This window comes from Squalius cephalus, assembly GCF_949319135.1.
Source record: "Squalius cephalus genome assembly, chromosome: 22".
Taxonomy (NCBI): Eukaryota; Metazoa; Chordata; class Actinopteri; order Cypriniformes; family Leuciscidae; genus Squalius; species Squalius cephalus.
The window spans coordinates 5065816-5091737 of NC_137143.1; the positions used below are offsets into that span (position 1 = coordinate 5065816).

A 25922-nucleotide genomic window follows, 5' to 3' on the forward strand; every position below is an offset into this window, starting at 1 on the left:
AGGAGTTTTCATCTATCTATCTATCTATCTATCCATCCATCCATCCATCCATCCATCCATCCATCCATCCATCCATCCATCCATCCATCCATCCATCCTTCTTTTTTTTTTTTTTTAACAGTGTAGCATTACACAAGCTAACAACTGAAAGAAAGTTCCCAGAAAACACAAACTAAAACTAAAAGCTTAAAAATGCAGCCAGATAAAACTGAATTGATGTTTGTTTATTTGATGGCATTACAATGGAGGTGTTTTTTCTTTCTTTCTGTCATTGTTTGACATTACAAAATGTGTACAGTACTTTCTTGGTTGATGCTAAATGTTCTCTGAACTCAAAAACACAGCCAAACATGTTCGAGAGAATGTCAAGGCACGTCATGTTATTGAGACCAGAACAAAGAGGACCATAGAGGTCAGTCACAGTGTCATTTTGAGCAGAATTTCAAATATCACATAAGCTGTCCGTCACTAAGACCACAAACAGAGGTCAAGGGTCAGCAACATTTTTGGTGTACTCTAGTTTTAAAAGCAGACTACTCATAAATGCTGCAAAAAAACAAACAAACAAAAAACACAATGTCAGAAAACCACTTGTTGGTGTGTGATTATGGTTTCCAAAGTAGCATCACATTTTCATTGGCTTTGACATCCCATCTCTTCTGCTAAATATCCTAACACTAGTTTCTCCATGGAGAATTCATGAGCACTGACATGATTAAAGAATTTTAGCATAATAAAAACAGGAAGTTGATGTTACTCCTTATCCATTTATATTCCTCACAACATACACTATGATTCTACAAGGACTTTGATTTTGAATCACATAAAGAGCTAACTTAAATAACAATACGACCAGGGCACATCTTTTTTTTTTTTCTCTTTCTCTTTCCATCCACTTGTTGACCTCCCAGAAAAGTGGTTTAGAACCAGTCAGCTTCACAATCAAACATAATTTAAAAACCAAAGAGATCCTACGACAACAAAAACACGGCACAGAATCAAAATAGAGTATAAAACATGTCAAGGATTAGTGTAAGGATTTTAGTTGAACAGATAATATTACACTATCACGATCCCGTTCCTTTATGTCAGCATTATTCCGCTATTGCTTGCGAATTAAAAACACATCAGCGTTCCTTGAGCTAAGAAAATAAACTTACCTAACCAGACACTGGATTTCTCAAAATGCAAATATTATATTTCTAAATATTAACAACGTTCTAAAACATAAATAGGATAGCTAAAAACAGTTGCAGCAGTTGACGGCAGGTCTGTCGGTCATAAAAAGGTAAGACGTGGTCTGTGCGTCTCATATGTAGGGGTACTGAGGGACCCTCCGGGGACTGAGCTGATAGCTGTTGTACGCCCCGCTTCCTCTAGTGGTGCTGGTGCTCGTGGTCACATAAGGGTGAGCGGGGTAATGTTGCTGGTAGTGGGTGGAGAGTCTGTGGACCACACCTCCAATGGAGTCCTTTGGGATAAGACTGGCTGCATAGTGACTGGTGGGCGGGGCATGAATGGAGGGGGAGGAGCCCTGGACAAGCAGGTGCTCCATGTGGGATGCGGGAGTGGGGTAGGTGTACAGGCTGGGGGTGCTGGTGAACGAGGGCGCCTCCTGGAGACAGTAATGAGAGGAGGCCGGAGGGTACGTGTGCTGTTGGCGCAGGGACGATGAGCCACCGGATGGTCCTTGGGATGAGGAGACAGTGGTCTGGAAAAAGGAGGAAAAAAAGGAAATTGAAGCACATGTATTTACCATACATTAAGCGGCTAGATTTAACTGATCGGCGAGATTTGATGCTTGCAGACGTGAAGTCGGACACGTTCTGTTTTTCACAGTGTTTGCGTATACTTTGGCCCCTTTCACTGAAGGCATTGATCCCGGGAAATTGCCATAAAATTGCTAGAGTGCCTTCTGTGTGAACGCAAACACGTCCTGGGATCGATGCCGGGATGGGGACCAAGTAAAATTGCCGGGATCAGTCCCGAAACGCGCCCTGTGTGAACACAAGCCAGGACCGATGCCGTAAGGGGTATTTTGTTGCTCTTAGAAGAAAGTTTGTGTTCGTCATCAACAAAGAAAGAATGAAAAAATGTCTGCAAACTAGAATGAAGCCGAGACCAGGAGCTCCTTACTATCCGCACTGAAGCTGAGATCGTTCGCCAGCTTTGAGGAACGGTACGCGATGCTTTAGTGTACGACTGAATCCGGAAAAAAATGCTCGAGCGTGGTTTCTCGAGATCGAAAGCGCAGATCATTAGGAAACTTAAGACGCTGCATATAAAAATCCACCAAGTGCTCGACTACAATGGAAAAAGCCGTAGCGGAAGATTAGACTGGCCTTTCTACAACACATCCTGACGTCACGGGATCTTTACGGGATGCGTGTGAACGCACTCACAGATTCCGGTAAATCACTGGCAGTGTGATTGAACCAAAATCAAAATCCCGGGACACATTATCCGTGTATTTTCCAGAATCTCTTTGTGATCGGCTTTTGACTACCGATGAAGTGGATTAGATCCAATATTTGTCAAACACACAGATACAGTTGTCAACATTTGAAGTGGATCAAAAAAGGTCAAAGTTGTCCTAAGACAAGAACGAGTATTGTTCAAAACTCATGTATAACTTTGATGAAAGGATTGGATCCACTTTAAATGTTGACTACTGTATTTCAGACATTTTCATGGAGGCAAACACTTTTTATTCAATACTTTATTTTTGCACATACAGGCACTGCATTAAGCAGTACATAACGTTTAACATAAGCCTATTTTATAAGCAAAACTATTTTAAAGGGATCTGTATTCATCCATTTTAATTTGATAAACATGACAACATACTTATGCACTTCTGCGCATGTCCGAGTAGCTCTTCTCGTTGGTGTGCGTTTTTGTCTGCTTTAGTGTGCTTTTTCTTTTTTTATTATGAGTGTAGCGGCAGTCAGATTGGTGTATATGCGGGATGATCTTCTGGGGCTGAAAAGTTCAAGATGCGGGGTTAAACATCTGATACCGGCTGAGCTGTGGAAGAGCTAACGCAAAAATGAAAAGCCAAGAAGTGGAGACATAAGCCATTTCTGCCATCGATACTTATTGGGAATGTTAATTCTTTGCCCAACAAGGGCGACGAGCACGAGGCACCAGCGACTTAAGCGTTTTAGCCTTAAGCGTTTTGTGGAGAGCTGGCTAAACAATACACCCGATGCATGTGTGGACATAAGGCTTCTCTATGGTGCAGGCAGGGATGTAAAGGTGAGCCAGAAGAGTAAAGGTGGGGGACTGATTTTGTTTGTGAATAACCGATAGTGTAACCCTGGTCATATTATAGTCAAGGAGAGGATCTGCAGTCAGGATATTGAGCTCTTGGCAGTCGGTCTTAGACCTTATGTGCCAGTGTTGAGCAGCGTTTGGGGCACCACAGGGAACTGACTGTCTTAGCTCCATTCTCGTTCACTCCATTTACACTTAAACAACTCTGAGTCCTGCCATATACAGAAATATTCTGATACAGCTAATGTGACGTGTATCAGGGATGCACAGGAAAGGGACCTTCAGTGAATGGAGCAACAAGAACTGCCTCCTTCTGAACGCCATAAAGACTAAGGAGGAGGTGGTGGACTTTTGGAGATCTAGGACACAATTGCAGCCTGTTTGTATACGTGGGGAGGCCATTAAGGTGGTGCAGTCCTATAAGTATCTGGGTGTGTAACTGGGTAATAAGCTGGACTGATCCCTAAATACGGATGCCCTCTGCTCCTCTTTTGCCTCAGGAAGTTCAGGCCTCGATGTCTGCATTGTGCATGTTCTATCAGTCAGCTGTGGCTAGTGTCCTCTTCTATGCTGCAGTTTGTTGGGAAGGCAATATGATGGACAGGAACGATAGGCGGTTGGACAAACTGGTGGATAAAGCCAGCTTGGTGCTTGGCAGGAGTCTGGATTTTGTGGGAGTGGTAGTGGAGAGATCCATGAGGAGAAAATTGCAGGCAATACCGGACATCCTCTTTATAACATCTTGATCAATCGGAGGAGCATTTGTAGCAGACGACTCATTTCACTGCGTTGCAGAACCGAGAGGTTTCGAAGATCTTTCATCCCTATGGCCATTAGGCTGTTTAACAGTTCTTGATCCCCCTCACCCCGCTCTTATTACAACTTTACAAAATACTGAACATGCTGAGGCAGTATTCTGGTCCGTTTTGGTATTTATTTTATTGTGCCATTCATTTTTATTATTGGACTTTTAGGGATCATGTGCAATATTTGAGTCTGTAAATTAATTTGAGTTAATTATTTATTCTAAGGACTATGTGCTAGAGCCCTGCATTTCAGCCCGAGCCCGACGGGCCCCGACTTTTTTACGCCCCTAGGGCCGGGCTTCGGGCCAATTTTCACGTCATAGTTAAAATGCGGGCCGGGCCTCGGGCCTTTTTTGGGTTATCCTGCTTTTTATATTTTTAGACATTAATTAAAAAAAAAATATGAGAAGTTGACGTTGACGATAGAAAAACAAACATAGAAAGACATTTCGTAACCTCATAACTTATGGCGTTTTTTTCCTGTCAAATGTCGAGAGCGCATTATTGTAGCGTGAAAGTAGGCTACATTAATATAATGCGCGAGCGCGAATCTCTCTGCTCGCACACGGAATATAATGTGCCGAGCGCGAATCTCTCTGCTCGCGCGCGGGAACTGGACGTGCCCTGCACTTAAAACGTGTTTTAAATACTGGCCATTATAGCCATCAGCTAATCTTAAAATTACACTGACATGATATGACTGACATGACAGTCTGTCTCACGCACGCACACAGAAGGTTTCCCGTCAGCGCGACCCACGATTCACCTCATGTGCAAATAATGGAGAATATTAAGAGAAAAATCGCATGCGTGAGAAGAATTCGTGATAGAAGAAAGGAGGACTGGGTTAAAACCTTCCACTGTGGATGCTTAGCTATTCTTTTTCTCCACGATGCTCTGTTAGAGACTGTTCTAACTTTTCGTTTGATTGGACTTTTTTCGTTTAACTGTTGGAAACCTCTGATGTTTTTCGTTTGATTGGACTTTGTTTTCGTTTAACTGTTGGAAACCTCTGATGTTTTTCGTTTGATTGGACTTTGTTTTCGTTTAACTGTTGGAAACCACTGGAAAAAAATAATGGCCATGTTCTGTGGTGCATTTTTGAGGTAAGATAATCTGCAAGTTTGTTTTTAATTTATTTAATTTAATAGGCTATTGCTCATTTCGTTTGCAAGCGCTGTTGCGAGCAGCCTGAGCCTGCCTCAGTATTTCAAAAAAATTTTTTTACTCACTGTGGTTTAATAAATAAACATTTATTAAACTAACTGTCTGTGTGATATGCTTGAAGTTTTTTATATCTATTGATTTTATTGTAGACAAGTAAAGTATTATAGCATTGATTTGAGAGGCTCAATTGATCAAACATGTTTTACTTGCTGTCGGCTCGGGTTGCTTGGTCGTCATTTAAAAAAAAAAATGCTCCAAACATTTGTCTAAATTAACCTAATAAAGAAATGAAAAGAAACATTAATTTACATAACTAACAAAGAAACATAACTAACAAAACTGAGCTATTTTAATGGCTGCAAATAGGGCAGGCTGCCGCTGTGTAATGAAAAAAAAAAAAAAAAAAAAAAAAAAAAAAGGGCTCGGGTCGGGCTCGGGCTGATAATTCTGATGAGCTGTCGGACACGGGTCGGGCTAGGGCCTGAGCGTCTCGGGCCAGGGCCGGGCTCGGGCCTAAATTTGAGGCCCGTGCAGGGCTCTACTATGTGCCTTTTAAACATGCACGTTCATTTTTGTACATCTTTTTAATTTGGTTGTTGTGGCTGATTTATTTATTATTAAGATCTGGGTGTTTGTTACTGGATGCTTGAATTTACCCAAAGGGATGAATAAAGTATTTCTCATCATCATCATTATAACATTAGAAATCAGTTATTGAGCAAATACATAATACAAAAATACAGTGTTCAAAACGGTCTCAAAACGGTGCTTGCGGTGTTGTGCATTGACAGATGTGGTCACCTGACTGAGGTTAAGTGGTTGAGATCTGCTGGGCTCCTGTTGGGGGTCAGTGACTCTCTCTCCAGAGCTGCTCTGCTGCCTTGTGGCGGCAGCGGCTCTCTTAGGCTTCATGTAGTAATTCTGAGTAAGACCTAAAACAAACACAGCCAAAAAAGTATTTGTTTAATAAAAGTACACCAAATAGCTGTTGACCAAGCTACACTGAATTAAAAAAAAAGATGATACTCGCCTACAGCAAGTGGGATTTTGGCTGATATTGAGCTTTCCACAGGCTGCGCTTTCACAGATGGAGCCACCACTGCCATGGATTTGGACAGGCGTGAGGACTGGAACCCCACATGACTGTTCTGGGGCTTGGGAGTTAGAGGACTGGCGGTGGAAGAGTCCGAGTCATGAACGGTTAGACAGCTGATCACATTAGTCCTGTGGCTGGGGCCACAGCTGAGAAATTAAAAAAAATGCTGATTTTTAAAAATCCATGGAATTTCACATGAATGAAAGGAATAATTATACATTTGGTTAAATGTGGCCAAACATGCATACTGGTAACATTCATCACATTTGCTAAAATATTCAAACACTTCAGTGTGGTTTACTGAAGTTAGATTGAGCTATTTTGATTGTGAAAGACATTATGTCAGTATTAAATGCATATAGTACCGTTTTAAAGCTTGGAGTTGGTAAGATTTTTTTTATTAAATGAAGCCTTCTTCAAAATGAAGTCTTCTGCTCACCAAGGCTGTATTTATTTGATCAAAAATACACTCAAACAGTAATGTGAATAACAATTTTTAAATAAGTTTTCTATTATAACAAATTTTAGGATTGTATTTATTCTTGTTATGGCCAAGCTAAATTACTCCAGTCTTCACTGTCCTAAGATCCTTCAAAAAAGTCATTCTAATATGCCTATTTTGCTGCTCAAGAAACATTTCTAATAATTAAAGAATTATATATAATAAAAGAAAATAATTCATTTGAAATAGAAATCTTTTGTCTTTATAATCAACTCTCCATCAATTGCAAGTTATACGTTTCTCATAAACCTGGTTGTGTATGTATATTAGCAGGTAGTGACCTCACCTAACGGGGTGGAACTTCCTTTCGTCCTCATCGTCAGAGTCGCTGTGTATGGTGATGACACTGACAGCAGGACTTGGGGTGTCAGAGATGATGATGGGCTGAGTGAGAATAGCACTGTATGACTGAGCACTGCTGTGAACACAGAAATGGTCAGACGGTATATTAAAAGATCTCTCCACATACAGGGACACTTACACTACATTAAGCATGTTTTATCAAATCATGTTTTTCTTTTAAATATAGCACAAGCTTTACAAACAAAATGCCAGTTCAAAATGACAACAACAATTACTGTTAATGTCACTTCGTTTATATTATTGAAATATCTGAGTGTCAAAAGTAAGTGGCCCAATACCTGCTGCCAGTGTCACAACAGATCCTGCTCCTCTTGTTCTGTGACCTCGTGACCGTAGAGGTTCCTCGACTAAGGGATTGAGTGGAATTGAGACTGCCAAGGATGTGTGGGTTCTGCTGGACAACGCCATTGTGCTGACCGCTCTGTGACACCCTGTAAGACAACCAACAAATCAGCATTAACCCTTTTACACGTATGTATGTTTTATCAATTCTAGCTGGGCCTCCAGTGTGATTTTAGAATGTATCGCCTTGCTTCCATGTAAATGTGAAATGCTTGTCATGTGATCCACCGCAGCCACAATACCACTGTATGACTGATGCATCGCTTTTATTTTATTTATTTTTATTTTTCATTCAAAATATCCACAAACTTGTTAATATCATGAATTATCTGATATTATGATTCTCAAATATGTGTCAATTAATACGTTTGGTCATTTAAACACCGTTATAATAATCTTATTAGTTGATCTATAACGTTTGATGGGCTCTGCCATGTTAGTTTGCACTGCAATTCAGATTATCAGATCCGTCTGATTTAAAACATGTAAATTCATTCACTGTTCCCGAAATACATGAAAAAGCGGCCGTTGGGTTACACTATATCCATAGTCCACTTTAGACATTCTACTAACTATAAGTAACTTTTCAACTACATGTCAGCTAACTCAGAGTATTAGTAGGCTGTAGTAGACTGTCAATAGACTGTTAGGTTAGGGTTAGGAAAATAAGTTGAATTGTAATTGCCAAGTTACTTATAGTCCCGTAGAATGTCTGTTGTGAGTCCAACAAAATTTTAAGTAAGTGTTAAGTGTTAGCAGATATTAAGCAGACAGTCTACTAATACTCTAATGGGAGTTAGTTGACATGTAGCTGCAAAGTTACTTATAGTTAGTAGAATGTCTAAAGTGGACTATCGAAATAAAGTGTTGCCGGCCGTTGAACCGGGAGAAAATTAAGAAAAGAGTAAACGTTCTGACTGCAGCCACTTAAATAACTATTAATATTTAATTAGATTTTTTTTTTTTAATGAATGATTCAATGACTCAAAACTTTCACTTGTTTCCTTGCTGAATGATACATTTTTTTAATTCACTTGTCGCTGCCTACTGGTGTAACGAGGTAATTCATACAATCTTTATTTGAAGTGTTATTTTGATGGCTACAGTAGACATCAGTAGGTCTTTATTCATTATTATTGTGTAGCTCTACCTCCAGCTTGATGTTTGCGGTGCAGTGTTTTCGGACAGTAGGGCTTCCAGAGGTGATTCGGTCACTACGGGCTGGTGGCTGGAGTTGTGGATGGTCATGCCAGGAACCTGCTGCCATGCAGAGGGTATGAGGATCTGCTGGGTACCCGCTGGCCAGGCCTGCTGGAGGATTACAAAATACCGGCCTTAGTGACACTGACACTATTCAATACTTGAACTAGTCATAGTGTACCACTGATTTTCAATCAAATTTAAAAAACAAGTTTTACTAACAAATGAATAAAGGGTAAAACAGCTATGACCAAGCTTTCACCACACAATGAGTGACATTGATGCATGTATGGCCATTTAAATCTGAATTTATACATCATTTGTGTCATGCTAGAATGGCGAAGAATAGGGATGCACGATATATCGGCCAACATATCGGTATCGGCCGATATCAGTTATTTTTAATGTTATCGTTATCGGCCTGATAAGAAAATTTGGCCGATATATTAAAGCCGATAAATAATGTATTATTTCCTTCAGATGCGCACTGTTCAACATGATGGTTTTGAATTGCTTGAAATATGATTGAAATCACTTTGAAAAGGAAAATACAGTAAAGTGCAACATGTGCATGTGACATATCGGCTACATAAAATTACCATGAGAACATCATTATAATTGTGTGTTTGAGACATGGATTTAATGGTGAGACTTGTTTTTGTAATCAGGCTCTCAAAAATTATATAAATTTGGATTTAGATTTATCGGCCAATATATCGGTTATCGGATTTCAAATATAAAGAATTATCGGTTATCGGTATCGGCCAAAATGTTCATATCGGTGCATCCCTAGCGAAGAACCTCATCTAACATGCTGATGAAACACGCAGTGACATCACTGCACTCATTAAAGTGAACACCCCAATAAATAAAACGAATGAATTAAATAATCCATCAATGCACAAAAATTCTGCAATTCTCTCCCGGAGCATAAGGCAGCTTTAGATGTAGCACAGCCATTTCGTATGATTTTAAAAGCCAAGACAAGCACAGCATGCAACAATGATACACAAGCATTAAAAAATTAAGATGGGGATGAAAGACAGTAATCCGGCAACCTGTTGGGAAGAACCGTGGCTGTTAAATAGTCAGAAAACAATAAGTGTTTCCACAGAGCAAAACTGCCCAAAAGATCTGCCATGCTGGTACGGGCAGCACTAGAGTACCTGCGGACAGACATGGCTATGAGAGAGAGAGAGAGAGAGAGAGGAACATGGCTGCAAATGTTTTTGAGCTGTAGACAAGGTCAGTCTCCTCCCCTGAGAGAAGACGGAGGGCCAAACAGACAGTGAGGCTGGGGAAGGAGGGGTTGGAGGTCAGAGAAGGGATTTATATATAAAAATAAAAAAAACAATTCACACAACAAGAAGCTGCAAGCAAAGCACAGAAGAGTCAGCACATGCCTCCCATGCCTGTATCAGACCTGCACTGAGAAAGAATGATGCGGGAGTGACTCGGAGGGAAGAGAAAGGGAGAATGATCAGAAAGTAAGATTAGAAATACAGAAAAGGAAAAAAAAAGGGGCAAGTAATAATTGAAAGAAAAGCACATATCAGGAGGAAAAAGTAAAAAAAAAGATCAGAAAAAGTTGGAGAAAAAAAGATCAAAGAGAGATCAGAAAACCAGTTAAATAAAGATCAACAAGAGATCACAGAGGATCCATAATGATCAAAGAGAGAGATCAGAAAAAAGATCAAAGAAAGACTGGAGAGATTAAAAAAAAGATCAAAAAGATCCGTAAAGATCAACAAGAGATCATAGAAGGCCCAGAATAATCAAAGAGAGATCAGAAAAATAAGAAAAAAATATAAATATACACAAGTAACAATGAAAGAAAGAAAGGTAAGATCAAAGAATGTTCAGAAAGAAATACAGAGAGATCAGAAAGAAAGAAGGATGCATTTAAGGAGGATTTTGGAAAGAGGGGAATTGAGAAGTGATGTTAGTGGTAGAGCGCTGGGTGGGTCTCTCTTTACCAGCACTGTGGCTGTCTGCTCCAGTAGGGCAGGCCGTCCTGCCCCACAGCCCAGTGCCAGGGGCAGCGGGTACTGGGACGCCACTCCCGCTGTGTGGGGGTGCAGTGTGGCCACCATCAGAGGCGTGCAGGAGCCCTATGGAGGAGGGGCACCATGGAGGGAAAGGGGCAAAAAGCATGGAAAGATTAGACAAAAGGTCAGACTCAGGTCAAGGGTACAAGGCTGTGATCTCACGTGCCATTTACTGGCACTTGCCAGCAGCAGAAGGGGTGCAGACTTTAAGAACGGACGTTTCCTCTCCACCTCAACTGGATTAATTTGCAATTCATCAGATTGCAGTGATCAGTTAGATATTATGCCAGAGTGAGATATTATACACAGAGAAACAGATGTGCTGCATGTCTTACCTGTGTCAGCATGCTGGGTTGAAGCTGAAGGGGTTGCGTGGACTGGTTCTGCTGGACAACAGGAACACCATTCTCCATCCTGACAGGATAGCTAGAGGTTTTATTAGAAGATGGAAGCCCTTTGGGAAAAATAAAAGAGCATCTTAATTTTTAGTACCACAAATTAATTGTTTGCAACATTTTAATAACGCAACGTGACGTTTTTGAGACGGAATATTCAACGAGAAAATGATGAAACAATGCTTTAGCTAGAACTAATGGCCTGCGTCCAAAAGCTGAAAAAATGCTGTCTCTGCAGGCAGCAAATGGAGGAAGGCAACAAGGCATGTCCAAATCAAATGATCTCGTCACATACTGTCGTATCCTTCACTGCCCATGATATCCCACAATTCCGTGTTCAATTCTGTGATATATGAGCAAAAATATTAAGACGCCATCTGAAAGTTGTGTTTGGTGGTCAGTTTGTTCTTTAATGCCTTGTTTAACATTTGAATATTTCTAGAGAGAAAGTAGTATTGCAGTATACCGTTAAATATTCACTTCGCTATCAGCAACTTTCTCCATTTTGTTTTTCGTTGTAGATCATTCAGCCATTATGCTGCCTCAGAAGTCTTGTTTGAAATCGGTTTCAGGAGGTACATTTGTGCATAAAAGTCATTGCCTGATAGGGCGGCAAGGCAACAAGTCAAGTCTGGCTTAGACACCCATAATGCACCCTGCTCCAGCTCACCTTGGATGGTGGTGGGGGGGCAGACGATGAGGGTTTGCTGGAAAGGTTCAGTCTGAGCACACAGCTGTGTGGGGCGGGTCTGCATGGGGATGCTGGGTTGGGCCAGGCCTGGGATGTTTATGGTAGCCTGCTGGTAAAGGGCTGGCTGGTAGTTGAGGAGAGGAACAGCTCCAGCAGCAGACGGGACCTGGCTGTGCTGGTTAAGCTGGCTGCTGAAGGTCACAGTCAGGTTTCCAGCAGTTCCAGGAACAGCGTTAGCAGCAAACAGGGCCTTTCCACTGTCAAAGCTACTGTTCCTTCTCTTGCAGATATCCATGTTCTGGAAGCACGACTTCACACTACAAAAAAAATCATATGAGAACCAATTTAAACACACATATCTCTCAAAATGAACAAAAGCTAGAATTCAAAGTCTTCTTCAACAGGACATACTGAGAGCTGTGTGGGAAGCTCAGCAAGTGGCTCATGGTCACAAACGGATGTGCCAGGGTTTTTGTGGGTGTGATTCTTTTATCAGCGTCCAGTCTCAACATCCTCTTCAGCAGGTCAATCAACTCCCGTCGGTCCGCCTTCTCCGCCAACATGTCCGTCCCTTCTAAATGAGTTGGCAGATTGACCTGGAAACCGATCAAAAAACAAGAAAGATTTAGTATTAGACGTCTAGTATTGACAGATTCCATCCTAGAGATCTATTTGTAATTACCTGCATCATGTCATCTAAACAATTGAAGATGTATTTTCTCGCTTCTTTTGACTTGATGCCCATTTCAGACTCATGTTCAGATGGGGTCTAGAAAAATACAGAAGTGTCAGCCAAGTATAATATTCACCAAAGGGTAACTGTTCTATCATTCAGAGTTAGTTTTGTTTTAACCCCGCCAAAAAAAAAACCTTAACGATGAGTACTGACTTTTAACCTCCACAAGGGATAGCTGGAGTCTGGTCCTCTGTTAAAGAAGCGGCTTGTCTTTGTGCCAGCACTCAAAAGATACTCTGGAGGCAATCCCTGTGTCTGAGAAATGTACCGAATCTGGAGAGGGAAAAAGGAAATGTCAAGTCTAGAACAAAGACTAGAGAAGATTTCAACAAAGGACCCAGAAACAAATCAAAGCAAGCCATCTTGAAGAACATCTCAATTCTGTAATTGTAACACGAGGCATGTATGAAAACCCAACACAAGTATGAATTCCCCTCCCCCTTCATATCTGTCACAATAATTTTAATTTACATTTTACCTCTGCAGTTTTAATAAACCATACATATAGGCCCGGTTTCACAGACAGGGTTTAGATTAAGCCAGGATTAGGCCTTAGTTCAATTAGGGCATTTAAGTAGCTTTTATAAACTTGCCTTTGAAAAAAACATTACTGGTGTGCATCTTGAGACAAAGCAATGGCATTGACATATTTTAAGATATATCAGTGCGAGTTGCTTTCGGTTGAAACTACTCAAACATGCATTTTAGTCTGAGACTAAGCTTAAACCTTGTCTGTGAAACCGGGGGCTAGAATTCTTACTAGAACCAGGAAGTATGACCATATTAGCCCAGTTCTGTCAACACTGCACTGGCTCCATTTTAAAATCTTGCTAATTACTTAAACACCAAATGGTTTAGCTCCTCAGTACTTAAGCGAGCTCTTATAGTCCTTCACGTCTATTGTGATCTCTAAATTCTGGCCAATTGAAAATACCTAGAAATATCAAAATCAACTGCAGGTGGTAGATCCTTCTCCTATTTAGCACCCAAACTCTGGAATTATTCCTAACCTCGTTCGGGAAGCAGACACTCAGTTTAATTATAGACTAAAAACACCTTTCATACACAACAAATGATCAATTTTTATTATTCAAATCAGTTAAATGATTGTTAGGCTGCATAAATTAGGACAACCAAGACCCTTCCTTTAACACCCGATGTACTTGTTACATCGCAAAAAGAATGACATCTACACTCATATAAGTCTGTCTGTCTCATCCTTATCCTGAGGTTACCGTAGTCAGCCGGATCCGGTCCATATCCAGATCAGATGTGGACCTGCAACTAGACACAACCAAAACGCAGCCCTGAATGTCAGCAGAGGCCGTGTCTACAAGACAATCCCCTGTGAAGACCTCGTCGACACAACAGTCGTCGGCACAGATCCTCAGCAAAGACCACGAGAACCAGACAGGTCCTCCACACAGAACCTATCGCCAGCTTTGGCTCCATATCGGCGTGAATCGATCTTCAAGCTGAAGGAACTGGATGAAAATTTGAATGCTATCGATCCGGTTCTGAATTCACACCGTGGTCATTCATTGGCCAGAGGAGAACTGGCCCCCCCAAACTGAGCCTGGTTTTTCTCCATTCTGTCGCCTGATGGAGTTTGGGTTCCTTGCCACTGTCGCCTCTGGCTTACTTAGTTTTTATTTATTGATCTGACTGTACTGATGGCATTATATGAAAACTGAGCTGGATGATATTTTTTTTTGCAGAACTGCTTTATAGATAATATTGATGATCTTTACAACGGAACTAAATCAATACTGAGGCAAGTAGCCTATACGCTGAGTTTCAGTTCATTTTTGTGACGCACTCCAGTTCACGGAGAACAAGATGGCAGAAAGCGCATTCTGTTTGTTTTCTTTATTTTACAAAAGCACAACGTTTTGTTGTTACTGTGAGTTTGCACAAATAAAAGACCCTTTACAATTTCGAATGATGTATTACTCTTATCTGTATGACCAAAAAAGTATTTTAAGTTGTTATCAGAAAAAGAAAAGCGAGTGATCGCTCTGGCGCCTTCATGCAGTAAACGCTACACTTTAGCTTCCACACTTCGCACAAACACTCAATAGCACACACTCATCTAGGTTAGCATGTTTGAACAATATGCATATTTGAGGTTGATGATAGGAGAAAATTTGGATTTCCTGCCTGACATGCTGTAATTACCACAAGGACCCGCCGTTAACAATCTGTCCCTCACGGACTGCGTGACTTCACTACTTCCTGTGGAGTTTTTTTGTTTCTTTTGACTAATACAATTTTCATCGACTAACGTTTAGTCGACTATTAAATTAGTAACAATAGACTATAATAACAATAGTAACATAATATATGTGACCTGGTCATATTCTGATGCTCCTGGATACAGCGGCCAGCCCAGAAAGAGCTCTGCAATCACACAGCCCAGCGACCACATGTCAATGGCTTCACAGAATGGCAGACCCAGGATGATCTCAGGGGCTCTGTGAACAGAAAGTGGAAAAAAAATACCATTTCAGTATCAATCAATGAATATAGGCTATTTCTCTTTGATCAATCAATCATTTAGGATTCCATCAGGTAATCTCTTCTACAGGGATGCCTGATCATTAAACATCTACAGATTACAGATAATCCCTTCTCACCTGTAGTAACGTGACTGGAGGTAAGTCGAGCAGACGGCTTTGGAGACGTGACTGGCTGATCCAAAGTCGATAACCTTTACCCTGTAGGGCTGTCTGATGGGGTCAACCAGCATGATGTTCTCAGGCTTCAGGTCAGCGTGGATGAGACCCAGGCTCTTCAGCTTCATCAGGGCCGTGGCCACCTGCTGCAAGATGGGCCGGATGTGCCTCAGGGGCAGTGGGCTGAACTTACTGTGCTTCAGGAAGTCATAAAGGTTCTGCTCCAGCATTTCAAACACCAGGCATGTGTGGCCCTTGTGTTGGAAACACTCGTAGGAGCGCACAAAGTTGAACTCGTCAGCGTTCTCCGCACTGAGACGATTCAAAATGCTCACCTAGAAGAGGATCAATGACGAAAAGTGTCCACAATTAATAAAAGGGACAAAACAATTAATTTAGCTTAAAACATGTGTCAGGTTCTTAGAAAGGTAATCTTTTTATTCTAGGGAGAAAAAAGGCAACATTTCACGGTACTGCATCTCTCGAACACACAGTGAGCTGAGGGTGGGGTACCTAAAGCAATATTTTTGAAAGGGGGTGTTTGTTGAAGGCGAAGTTTACGTCAAAGATTTACGAGCCACTGATTATAAAGGGTTCTATGTGCTTTTGACACAACCTGTCACGCCATTCGTGGGGGTTAACAGCTCAAAGGGGGTGCTAAGAAAATAATACATTCAATATTGTGCATTTTATTTAATTTTACCCTAAACCATTTACAAGGTAACATTGTAAAGCGTGCAGAGTTATTACGCACGTTATTAATTTCCCTGAACATCTTTGTTACTTTATTAGTGACACAGTAAAAAAACAGGAAAATTATGCTATGAGGGAGGAATGACATGTAAAACAGCCAGCTTCATCATTACAGATAGCTCACCTGATACATTCAGTGATGCCAGTTATACTCTTTTCGAAATCTAACCATTTTTGTTATTGTGTAGGCGATTTCACAATGGAAATAACCTCATCCAAGTTTTTAACTGTTAATGGCAAATGTATGCATCTTCCAAAATCAACAATATAAATATGATTCAGCACACAATTACATCGACTAAAAAAAGGAGCGTAAAGTATAGTCACCTTTGACTTTTTCATTATGCTGTTGGTAAGGTTGTTCTTTGTAAAACTGCTTAAAACAATATGTATTGTGTAAAAAAAAAAAAAAAAAAAAAAAAAAAAAAAAAAAGTACACTGAATTGAAAGTGCAAACATAAATGTGCAAACAGTTTTGTTTCACAACTGTGATTTCTATTAAAAATGTCTGAAATACGAGTTAGGAGGGGACAAAGGAGATGATGTGAAATGTACACACTGGAAACATGATGTACATCATATATCTGTTTTTATTGCGATATATGTTTAAAATCACAAGATTTTATTGTGGCTTAAGAATCGTGATATTGCATCGTTGTGCCTCTGGTGGTTCCCAGTTTTACCAGGGTCTTGGCAGTAAAATTAGGCTACAATGAAATCTTGATAAGCGGTAACAACCCAAGATTGCAAACAATAAACCAGTACAGAAACACAGATACTATCATAACATACCTCGATCTGTCCCTGACGTGCATATGATGGATGGTTCTTCAGGATTTTGATGGCCATAATCTCATTAGTTCCCCTTTTCCAGCACTTGGCCACCTGCCCAAACGTGCCCCGGCCGAGAAACTCAAGAACTTCGTAGCTGTTGGAGACGGAGCAGAGGATCTCGTGTTGGACCAGCTGGTAGTCCCCTTCCCCATTGGAGCTGCTGCTTTTGGTGGTGGTGGCCGAGTGCGGGATGGACTGGGCGGTGGTTCCGGTTCCTCCGGTACGAGCGGAGAAGGCAGGAGCCGAGAGCTCCTCCAGAATCTGAACGCTGCCGCTACCACTTCCACCTCCTCCGGAAGTCTCCACTTCCTCATTCTTCCTCTTCACACCGTACCTGTGCCCACGGGAAGAGTGGGAATCCGAGTGGTGGGTGTTGTGGGAGGTCCTGCGACTGGACCCACGCGGGAGGCTGCCGGTGCTGTCTGCGGCACGGACCACAACCTGGCCCCGGGACGCTGGGGGGAAGATCAGGCCGGAGGTGCCGAAAGGGAGGCCCGCTGCGGGGTTGAAGCTGTACTGGCCCACAGAACTGTACGCTTCATTGGAAGCATCCCAAGCACAGCTCTCCACCTTCATCTTTTTCACCCTGCAGAAGGCACTGGAAGACACAGATGGAGGGGAGAAAACCTGCAGCTGTGAAGCCATGCCTGCGAATATTAGATGAGATTTGACATTGTTGAAAACAGAAAGATTAAAAAGCACTTTTAAATGGCAACACTGATATCAACACGGGTGAACAGTCAAGCAAAAATCTGTAAAATATTTATTATAAATAGACACATCTATCGCCCTGTTTACATCTGGTATTAAGATGCATTTTGGTCGATCGTATCAAAAGCAGACACCCGTTTACACCTGGTATTTTAATCTCTTTTGTCCACTTTCGACCACTTCTGTCCTGATTTATTGGTGTCCTTGATGTTCTGTCCTGCTTTCGAGGTGAGGGTCTATGGGTGGGTAAATACAGGTTTTATTTGTTTTTTTTCTTTCAGATCTTTCGATCTAATGGACAAAATAAGCTCACGCTCATTGCAGTTGTCTGATACTGCATGTCAAAATAGAGGTTTGCATTTATACTCTAAAGGCCCGTTTCACAACGTATTTAACAATAACTATAAAGATAACCATCACTATAACTATTTTAGTGTCCACACCAGAGGATGATATAAAGGCTCGTGCGCCCTTTTTTCTTGCCGGGGTGACTAATTTTGTTAGTGGACTGGTGCAAGCAACACGTTGCCCAACTAATAAGAGCTGCCACTTCTGTTACATATTTAAACATCAAACGGCAAAGGAAGAGTGAAGCGAAAACTCGTTTGAGCCGCACTGCGCAGAATGTTTATCAGCTCGGACCAATATTATGAGGCGGTCACACTGCAATTTTGTTCCATTGATTGATTTCCATTCAAATGCACATGAATGCGTCAGACTGGAAACGCAAGGTCATGTGAAAAGTTGTGCATTTCACTGCATTCCAAAGTTCAACTTTGGTGAACCCTGAGCAGAGGTCGACCGATATGGGTTTTTCTCTGACGCCGCCGATATTAAGAAATCGAGGCAGCCAATGGCCGATATGATGTCAATTTGTTTTTAGCCGATTTTCCGGCTAAAAAAATCTAACAGTTAATAAGAAGTGATTCAGAAAATGTATTAAATTAAACATTTATTGAACAACAAGCCTTTCCAATCAGTACACTTGTATAAAATAAATAATGTATTATATATTAAATACGCAAAACAGGTCATCAAAAATCTAGACTGCCAAATAAACTTTTAGATGAATTTTTTTTTGTTTTAGGGCACAAAAATTTTTGCATAAATAAAATAAATTATATAATAAGAATAATTTCACTAGGGCTAAGCGATTTATCAAAATCGGATCGCAAAAGCGATTTGAAACGTTGCGATTATCTAATCGCAAAAGGCTGTGATGTAGATGCGATATTAAAAATATGTCCCTGAGCAAAAGCATGACTGTCCTCTTTGTGTGGCCGTCTTACTAAACAACTGAGTGAGCGCACCTCTGTTCTGCCCCAAGGAAGCCAACCATCTACTGGATAGAAAATAGTGTTCATTTCGTTAATGAAATCTATGACGAAAAATGTTTGTTGATGACCTTAATTTTCCAAGACAAAGACGAGACGTCATTAAAAGATAACTGTGACTTAATAAACATGCAATATTGTTGACGAAAGACAAGACTAAATGTAGTTAAAAAAATAAAATAAAAACTCCAAAATCACTGTTTTTGTAAAAAAAAAAAAAAAAAAAAAAAAGAGACGACAAAAAATGACCGTTTAATGAGCCGCTACAGGCATTCCTCCTTGCGGTTGCCAGATTTCAACTATTTAAATCCATGTGTATGGGTTGGTTAACATTCTCTTGATTTGTGCTTGTAGGTGAAAATGCAATAATTCTGATGAATATACATTTCTTAAATGACAACAATTGTTATGAGCAAAATAATCAGGATTATCAATTTAACCATTATGCAGCATGATGAAAACTAAACTAAAATACTCAGACATTTAGTCGACTAAAACTTGACTAAACAAAAACAGGACATGGATGACTAAATACGATAACTAAAATGTATATTTGACTCAGGACTAAGACTAAAAAAAAAATAGCTGACAAAGTGAACACTAATAGAAATGTACACTGCATCTGCAAGACTACAAGGAAGCGGAGGGGTCAAAGTTAAAGGCATGAGGACTTATTGACTACTTGGCCATTTCCACTGGAAAAAAGTAGGAAGTCATTTAGTCTCATGAAAAACAAAAACTTTACACAAAAAGCTAAAAATATTTTTTTTTTATTAAGGTTTAAAGGGGGCGTGACCAAAAAAGTTTGAGAACCACTGCATTAGAGCAACAACGGCCTACATTTAATAGGAGTAGAATATTTAACTTTTCCCTATAAAAATTAAGTTTTTGCATGTTACTGTGGTTAAAGGTCCCGTTCTATGTGATCCCATGTTTCAAACTTTAGTTAGTGTGTAATGTTGTTGTTAGAGTATAAATAATATCTGTAAAATTATAAAGCTCAAAGTTCAATGCCAAGCGAGATATTTTATTTAACAGAAGTTGACTACAAAAAACGGCTGGATTGGACTACATCCCTCTACTTCCTTCTTTAGTGATGTCACTAGAACCGTAACCTCCGCCCACAGGAACACAGGCATATTGATGGCGAAATGTCAACAGACGTGGTTGATGTTTATCTATAATCGGATACCGCAAAAGTTTAATTCGAAGTTGTTAGTTTGCTCTGTCCATTTCACCACGGACTGTTTTTCTAACCTGGGATAATATCAAGCAGACTTCTCTCAGCGTTTCATACTGACGAAGCTGGGGCAATTTCAACTATATTCCAGCAAGCGGTAAGTAGTGATTTAATATGGAAGTAGCGATCACTCTTCACATCGTTCGTTTCTCTTAGTAGGATGAAAATAATCTTACTTAAACTGTGATTAATATACAGAAAGCGATCAAAGAACAATCCCTTTCCAATTGCCCAAGCTGTCAATCACACAGCGCGAGTTTATCTGGAGACTTGCCAAAACTCGTTTTGAAATCAATGACGCTGTTACACTGCACAACGAAGCTCTTACTGTATTTATATACCTCATGTTTGCATTGGTGAAATCATTAGTGAGTGCAGAAACTGCGTTGCAATGATAAGATCTTTTTTCACGCGATCAACAGACTGTCATCTGCTCAATGCTCATCACTGCGACCTTTTATGTGATGGGAATAGATCTAAATACTTAAAAAACTTCTCACGATTCGTTAATCCCGATAGCTGTAATAGTAAAAACGTATAATAGCTGTAATAGTAAAAGTTTTCCAGATAGTTCCACATGTAATGCCAGATATTTCATATGCAAGCATGTCAGCCAATCACAGCAATGGGCGTTTACACTGAAGTCTCACAGCAGACACGCCCCTTCAAACAGAGGCTACGTTCACACTGCAGGCTGAAACGACCCAATTCCGATTTTTTTGCCCCTATGCGACCTGTATCTGATCTTTTCATGACAGTCTGAACGACACAGATCCGATCTTTTCAAATGCGACCCAGGCCACTTGGGTATGTGGTCCCAAATCCGATACATATCCGATCTTTTGAAATGCGACTTCAGTCTGAACGGCCAGGTCGCATGTATCCGACCCGCACGTCATTAATACGCGAAAAACGTCATAATTCTGTAGTCGTCGGTTTGAAAACGGACTGCATATTCGTCGAGCTGAGGTAAATCTGCCGAACGGGTCGACCTCGACGAGCCCGTTAATAAAAAAATAAATAAATAAAAAGCCCACGGCCATTATATATACGTTATGTTAACTTATTTGTGCTGAATCTGATATTAGATAGGTCAGCGGCTGCTGTCTGGCTTTTGTGTAACGGTCGCTGCGCGCGCTCGTGTGTGTGTGTGTGTGTGAGAGAATCACAGTTAGTTCAAGTTTAGCTACTTCCGCAAACAACAAGTGACGTCGTTGACCGTTGAGTACTCTTCTGCGCATGCGGGTCACTTCTGGGTCATTTCACGTTCACACAGGAGATCACAAAAGGTCGCATTTAATTGGAAATGTGAACGGCCTTGCAAAAAAATCGAATTTTTTCAAAAAATCGGAATTGAGCATTAAGCCCTGCAGTGTGAACGTAGCAAACCAGGGAATGAAATCAGGCTAGGAAATATGCCTTTTATTTCTAAATTATAACAATTTTTGATCTAAAAAACATACTAACATTATAAGGGCACCCCTGGAAACATTATTAAATAATAAAAATAATCCATGGAATGGGACCTTTAATAAAAGTATTTATCTATACATCAATTCAAGCTCAGTGCTTTACTGTTAGATTTCCAATACACAAACATGTAATGTTAAGTAACTGCACTTAATGCAAAACAATAGTAATTTTATGATTAAATTAACTTATTAACTTATTAAATTAAATTAACTAAAATTAAATTTTCCCACAGCGCTACCAAATCAGGTGCTGGCGCCACCATCTGTAGAACTTCGAAATGTTAAAGAATTTTTAATTTTCTTCTGTGCGGGCCTGAGCGAGTTCACGTAGTGGCGTCTTCTGGGTTGTACGTCAGAACGTAGGCTCACTATTAACCAGCATCACACACATGACCAGCGTTGAAACTGACCAGCGTCAAGAAAATGAATAGTTGAATAAAGTCGTTATTTAATTTTTTTTTGCACACAAAAAGTATTCTCGTCGCTTGATAAACTTAAGGTTGAGCCACTGTAGTCACATGGACTATTTTAACGATGTCTTTACTAACTTTTCTGGGATGGCAGATATCAATTACCTAGCAGCCAATGAAGGAGTGAGCCAGCTCTCAGATTTCATCAAAAACATCTTAATTTGTGTTCCGAAGATGAATGAAAGTCTGACGGGGTTGGAACAACATGAGGGCAAGTAATTACTGACAGAATTTTCATTTTTGGGTGAACTAACCCTTTAAATTCAGTAGTCATATTTTGTTTAGCTTTTTCTGGTGTTGCTGGTTACCACAAGGACTTAAGATACACCAAAAAATTGCAAACAATTTCTTTATAATGACAGTAGGCATACAATAAATTATGCACAAATTACTAAAAAACAGAGCCTGTAATGTTAATCTTTTAGATTTCATAAATATGCTGACAACAACTCATAACAACAACTGGTAGGGACACAAGCGAAACCTAAATGTGCAGGATTTCCTTTATGAATCTTTCTGTAAAGATTTGAGATATAGTAGTAATGTTTTTCCTCAAGTTTAATGTATATTTTTATTCAGTACCAGGCTGTTGTCTCAAAGCAAGTAGTTTTGGGGGTAGTGAATTAATGTAATAAAAAAATATAAGAGAAAAATCTGTGACAATCGCTAAATAATTATTTTATAGAGAAGACGTTGCTTCTTGAAAAACTAAAGGGAGGCAAATTGTCAGACAAGTTTCATCCCATATCTGTGTAATGTGTTTCAACGACAAAAACAACAACATTATTAATAATATATATATATATATATATATATATATATATATATATATATATATATATATATATATATATTTTTTTTTTTTTTTTTTTTTTAAATTGGTAGTTAGTTGGCCGGCCAAGGCTCTCTCTCTTCTGTCTGTAAAAGCTTAAATCCCCTGATTCACTCAAGCACATTTACACAGAGAAGAGCAGGCACAGGAGCGTCGAATTTAAACATTTAGCCTAAATCAAATAAATGCATCAAAACAGAACTGAAATATCAAAGATTTCCAAAGAGCTGCACAAACTGTCTATTAAACGAGTTTTACAGTGAAACCAAACCGATGTATATGTTTACAACCACCGAACGACTCCACCCTTTTCGAGAAAACTGCGCTATTGTCGTGAAGCAACAAAAAAGACAGAAAAAAATCCTAAATTAACTCAAAAACACTAAGCTTGTTCCTTGATATGTGAACATTAATACCGCAGTCGTTGAATTTAGTGACATTGTTGCCGAGATCTTAGAATCTGCAGACGTTATAAGTTCGCAACATTGTATCATCTGTTCGCTGATAAGCAACCAATCGTTAAAGTTAGTGTTACAATATAACATATTAAATGCAAAACTAAAATTAAAGTACCACAATAACTCACAATACATGAAAAAAAAATCATTGGGGAAATTACCAGAGTTCAGCAAATTCAATCCCCTTCACAAAAGCACGTTCAAACGCATTAAATGTCAACATTAGTGTCATTAAAGACATTGTGGATGTATATATTATGGATGCTTATTGCTATATTAATACCTGAGCGTGTCGTTGATCCTTGTGTCTGGGACAGAGGAGAGCTTTAAATCCCTCGGATCTGGATTCTAGGCCTTCATTGTTTCAGAGCTACTCCGGCCCAACAGTTAACTCGAAAATAAACAGCGATCGGAATAAAAATACAGCTCCATCAGTCACTGTGAAGCGTGACCAGTGCCACTGCTCATAAAATCGTCGATTTCTGTCCTTGTACTAAAAATAAACCTGATTAAAACCCAGGCAGAAAGAGGCTGTCGGGCTCCCGGTACATCCGAAGCCTGATTATCAGCTGCTTCAGTCAGACTCAGGCTTCCTGTCCACGGGCGCAGCACTGCGCATGCGCACACGGCTTTACGCGTTTTGTAACACGAACTGAGATTAGCAATTGTGCAACTGTTGATGATGGGAAAATACCATGGCACTGCCCTGCATGTTTCCCGTTTCTACTGGAAACACGTCATTGACGTACACGGACCATTTCACGTAAACTGTACTGGAAGATATTAGACAACCATGTAATTTTTATAACGTACCACTACGATTAATGCAGTTAACATACATTAGGCTATTATGATATGTAATAGTGCAATATACACTTGCGATATAAACTAAGAATTTACAAAAGCTCATAAGATTTTCGAATCCAGAACCAGAGTGGTTAAAAAAAGACATAACACGTTAAGCATATTACAAGTGTTAATGCCAATTTGTTATGTAACATTTTGGGGTAACACTTTATTTTAGTGCCCTTGTTACATTATGTTACATGTACTTACCATAGTAATAACAGTAAATTGAGCATAATTACATGCAACTAACCCTCAACCAAGTCCTAATCCTACCATAACCTTAATAGTAAACATGTTGTTAATTAATATTAGTCAGTACTTACATAAATAATTACACTGTAACAAGGGCACCTTCAAATAAAGTGTAACCCATTTTTGTTATAAACATTTTGTTTTATAATACAGCTATGTCATAGTTATTCAACCCCTATTCAACACTGCTGCTTTTTTTAAAACACTTACTAGTATGGTAGGGTACAGAATTGTATATTAAGCCTGTGGGAACTCCATAACGATACTTAATTAGCTTTAGTCGTGACACATGGATAAATTTAGCTTATGCATGCGCTGAAGTTGAGTAGCAAATATGGCCATGACAAGAGAGCTCTAACAAAAGCCAAGAGAAGAGGTTGTTTATATTATATTATTAAAGGCTGCAAGAACATTTCCAAGACACTAAAAGTTCCTGGAGACAGATTACATTTAAAATCCATACCATAGGAAGTTCATGGAAGCAAAAGTATAAATACATCAAGGGGAATAAGATGTTTGATCAGAGAAGTTGAAGAAAAATCCTGGGCCCGTATTCATAAAGAATCTTAATGCAAAGAGTAGCTCCTAGTGACAAAATTCTAAGAAAATTCTTAGAAATGTGGGCGTTTACTCTTAAATTTAAAGAAAAAATCCTAGTAAAGAAAAAAGTAATTCAGAAAGCATCTTAACCCTTAAAAGAGGTCTTAAGGTCAAAATTGTTAGGAGCACGGACGAGGACTTTTAAGAGGCTTAAGAGTTTCTTTAGCAGAGGAGAAAATGGCAGAAAGACGAAGAAGGAGAAGAAATGTGTTGCAGACAATGGATGACAGTGAGTTAATAAGACGCTTTAAATTAGATCATGCAGGGATCATGTTTGTGACAGATCTTTTTAGAGACACGCTAATATCTCCAACACAGCGCAGAAATGCCATAGCGCCCGAAATGAAAGTAATCACTACATTACGATATTTGGCAACTGGGAAAATTCCATGTTTGATACATTAAAACCAACATTCAAACCACCATTTAAATAGACATGCCAACAATCAGTGTAATTAGAAAGAGTGGAACAATTTTTATCATTCTAAGCCAAGCAAATACCTTATAGGAAATCAACAGCATGGTTAATAAAATAAGGATTTATATATATAATGTGTGTGTGTGAGAACGGTCAAATAGGAAAAATTACGCATGTAATTTCAAAGTGAAGGCTTAGAATAGACCCTATACTTAAAATCACTTTTTTCCCCTTCTTGGACAACCAACCAATCACAGTCTTCAAAAGATTGTGTCATACATAGCAACGGGGTCAACCCCGCCTTCTTACTAAGATAAAAGTTTTTGTCTTTTCCTTACTCAGAGTTGCTCTCAGATCAGTCCCGAATTGCTCTTAAGCTAAGACTCCTACGTAAAAGTTTTT

General features: G+C 39.7%; 1 protein-coding gene across 6 annotated transcripts; it reads right to left on the reverse strand.

Moving 5' to 3' along the window:
* Positions 1–209: 209 nt before the first annotated feature.
* hipk1b (homeodomain interacting protein kinase 1b) lies at positions 210–24002 on the reverse strand. Of its 6 annotated transcripts, none has more exons than XM_079857758.1 (16): positions 23685–24002; positions 16843–17531; positions 15259–15632; positions 14973–15096; positions 12776–12895; positions 12569–12655; positions 12298–12482; positions 11866–12203; positions 11136–11254; positions 10729–10863; positions 8703–8863; positions 7489–7641; positions 7134–7265; positions 6280–6491; positions 6051–6181; positions 210–1711 (listed from the first exon to the last, which is right to left on the reverse strand). In XM_079857758.1, exons 2-16 carry the CDS (start codon positions 17527–17529, stop codon positions 1310–1312), a joined length of 3360 nt encoding a protein of 1119 aa, XP_079713884.1. In that variant the 5' UTR covers positions 17530–17531; positions 23685–24002; the 3' UTR covers positions 210–1309. The 6 variants fall into 6 exon arrangements, with proteins under 6 accessions (XP_079713884.1, XP_079713885.1, XP_079713886.1 ...); XM_079857759.1 differs by having other exon boundaries at positions 8703–8860; positions 23685–24000; XM_079857760.1 differs by having other exon boundaries at positions 7134–7262; positions 23685–24000.
* Positions 24003–25922: the final 1920 nt, after the last annotated feature.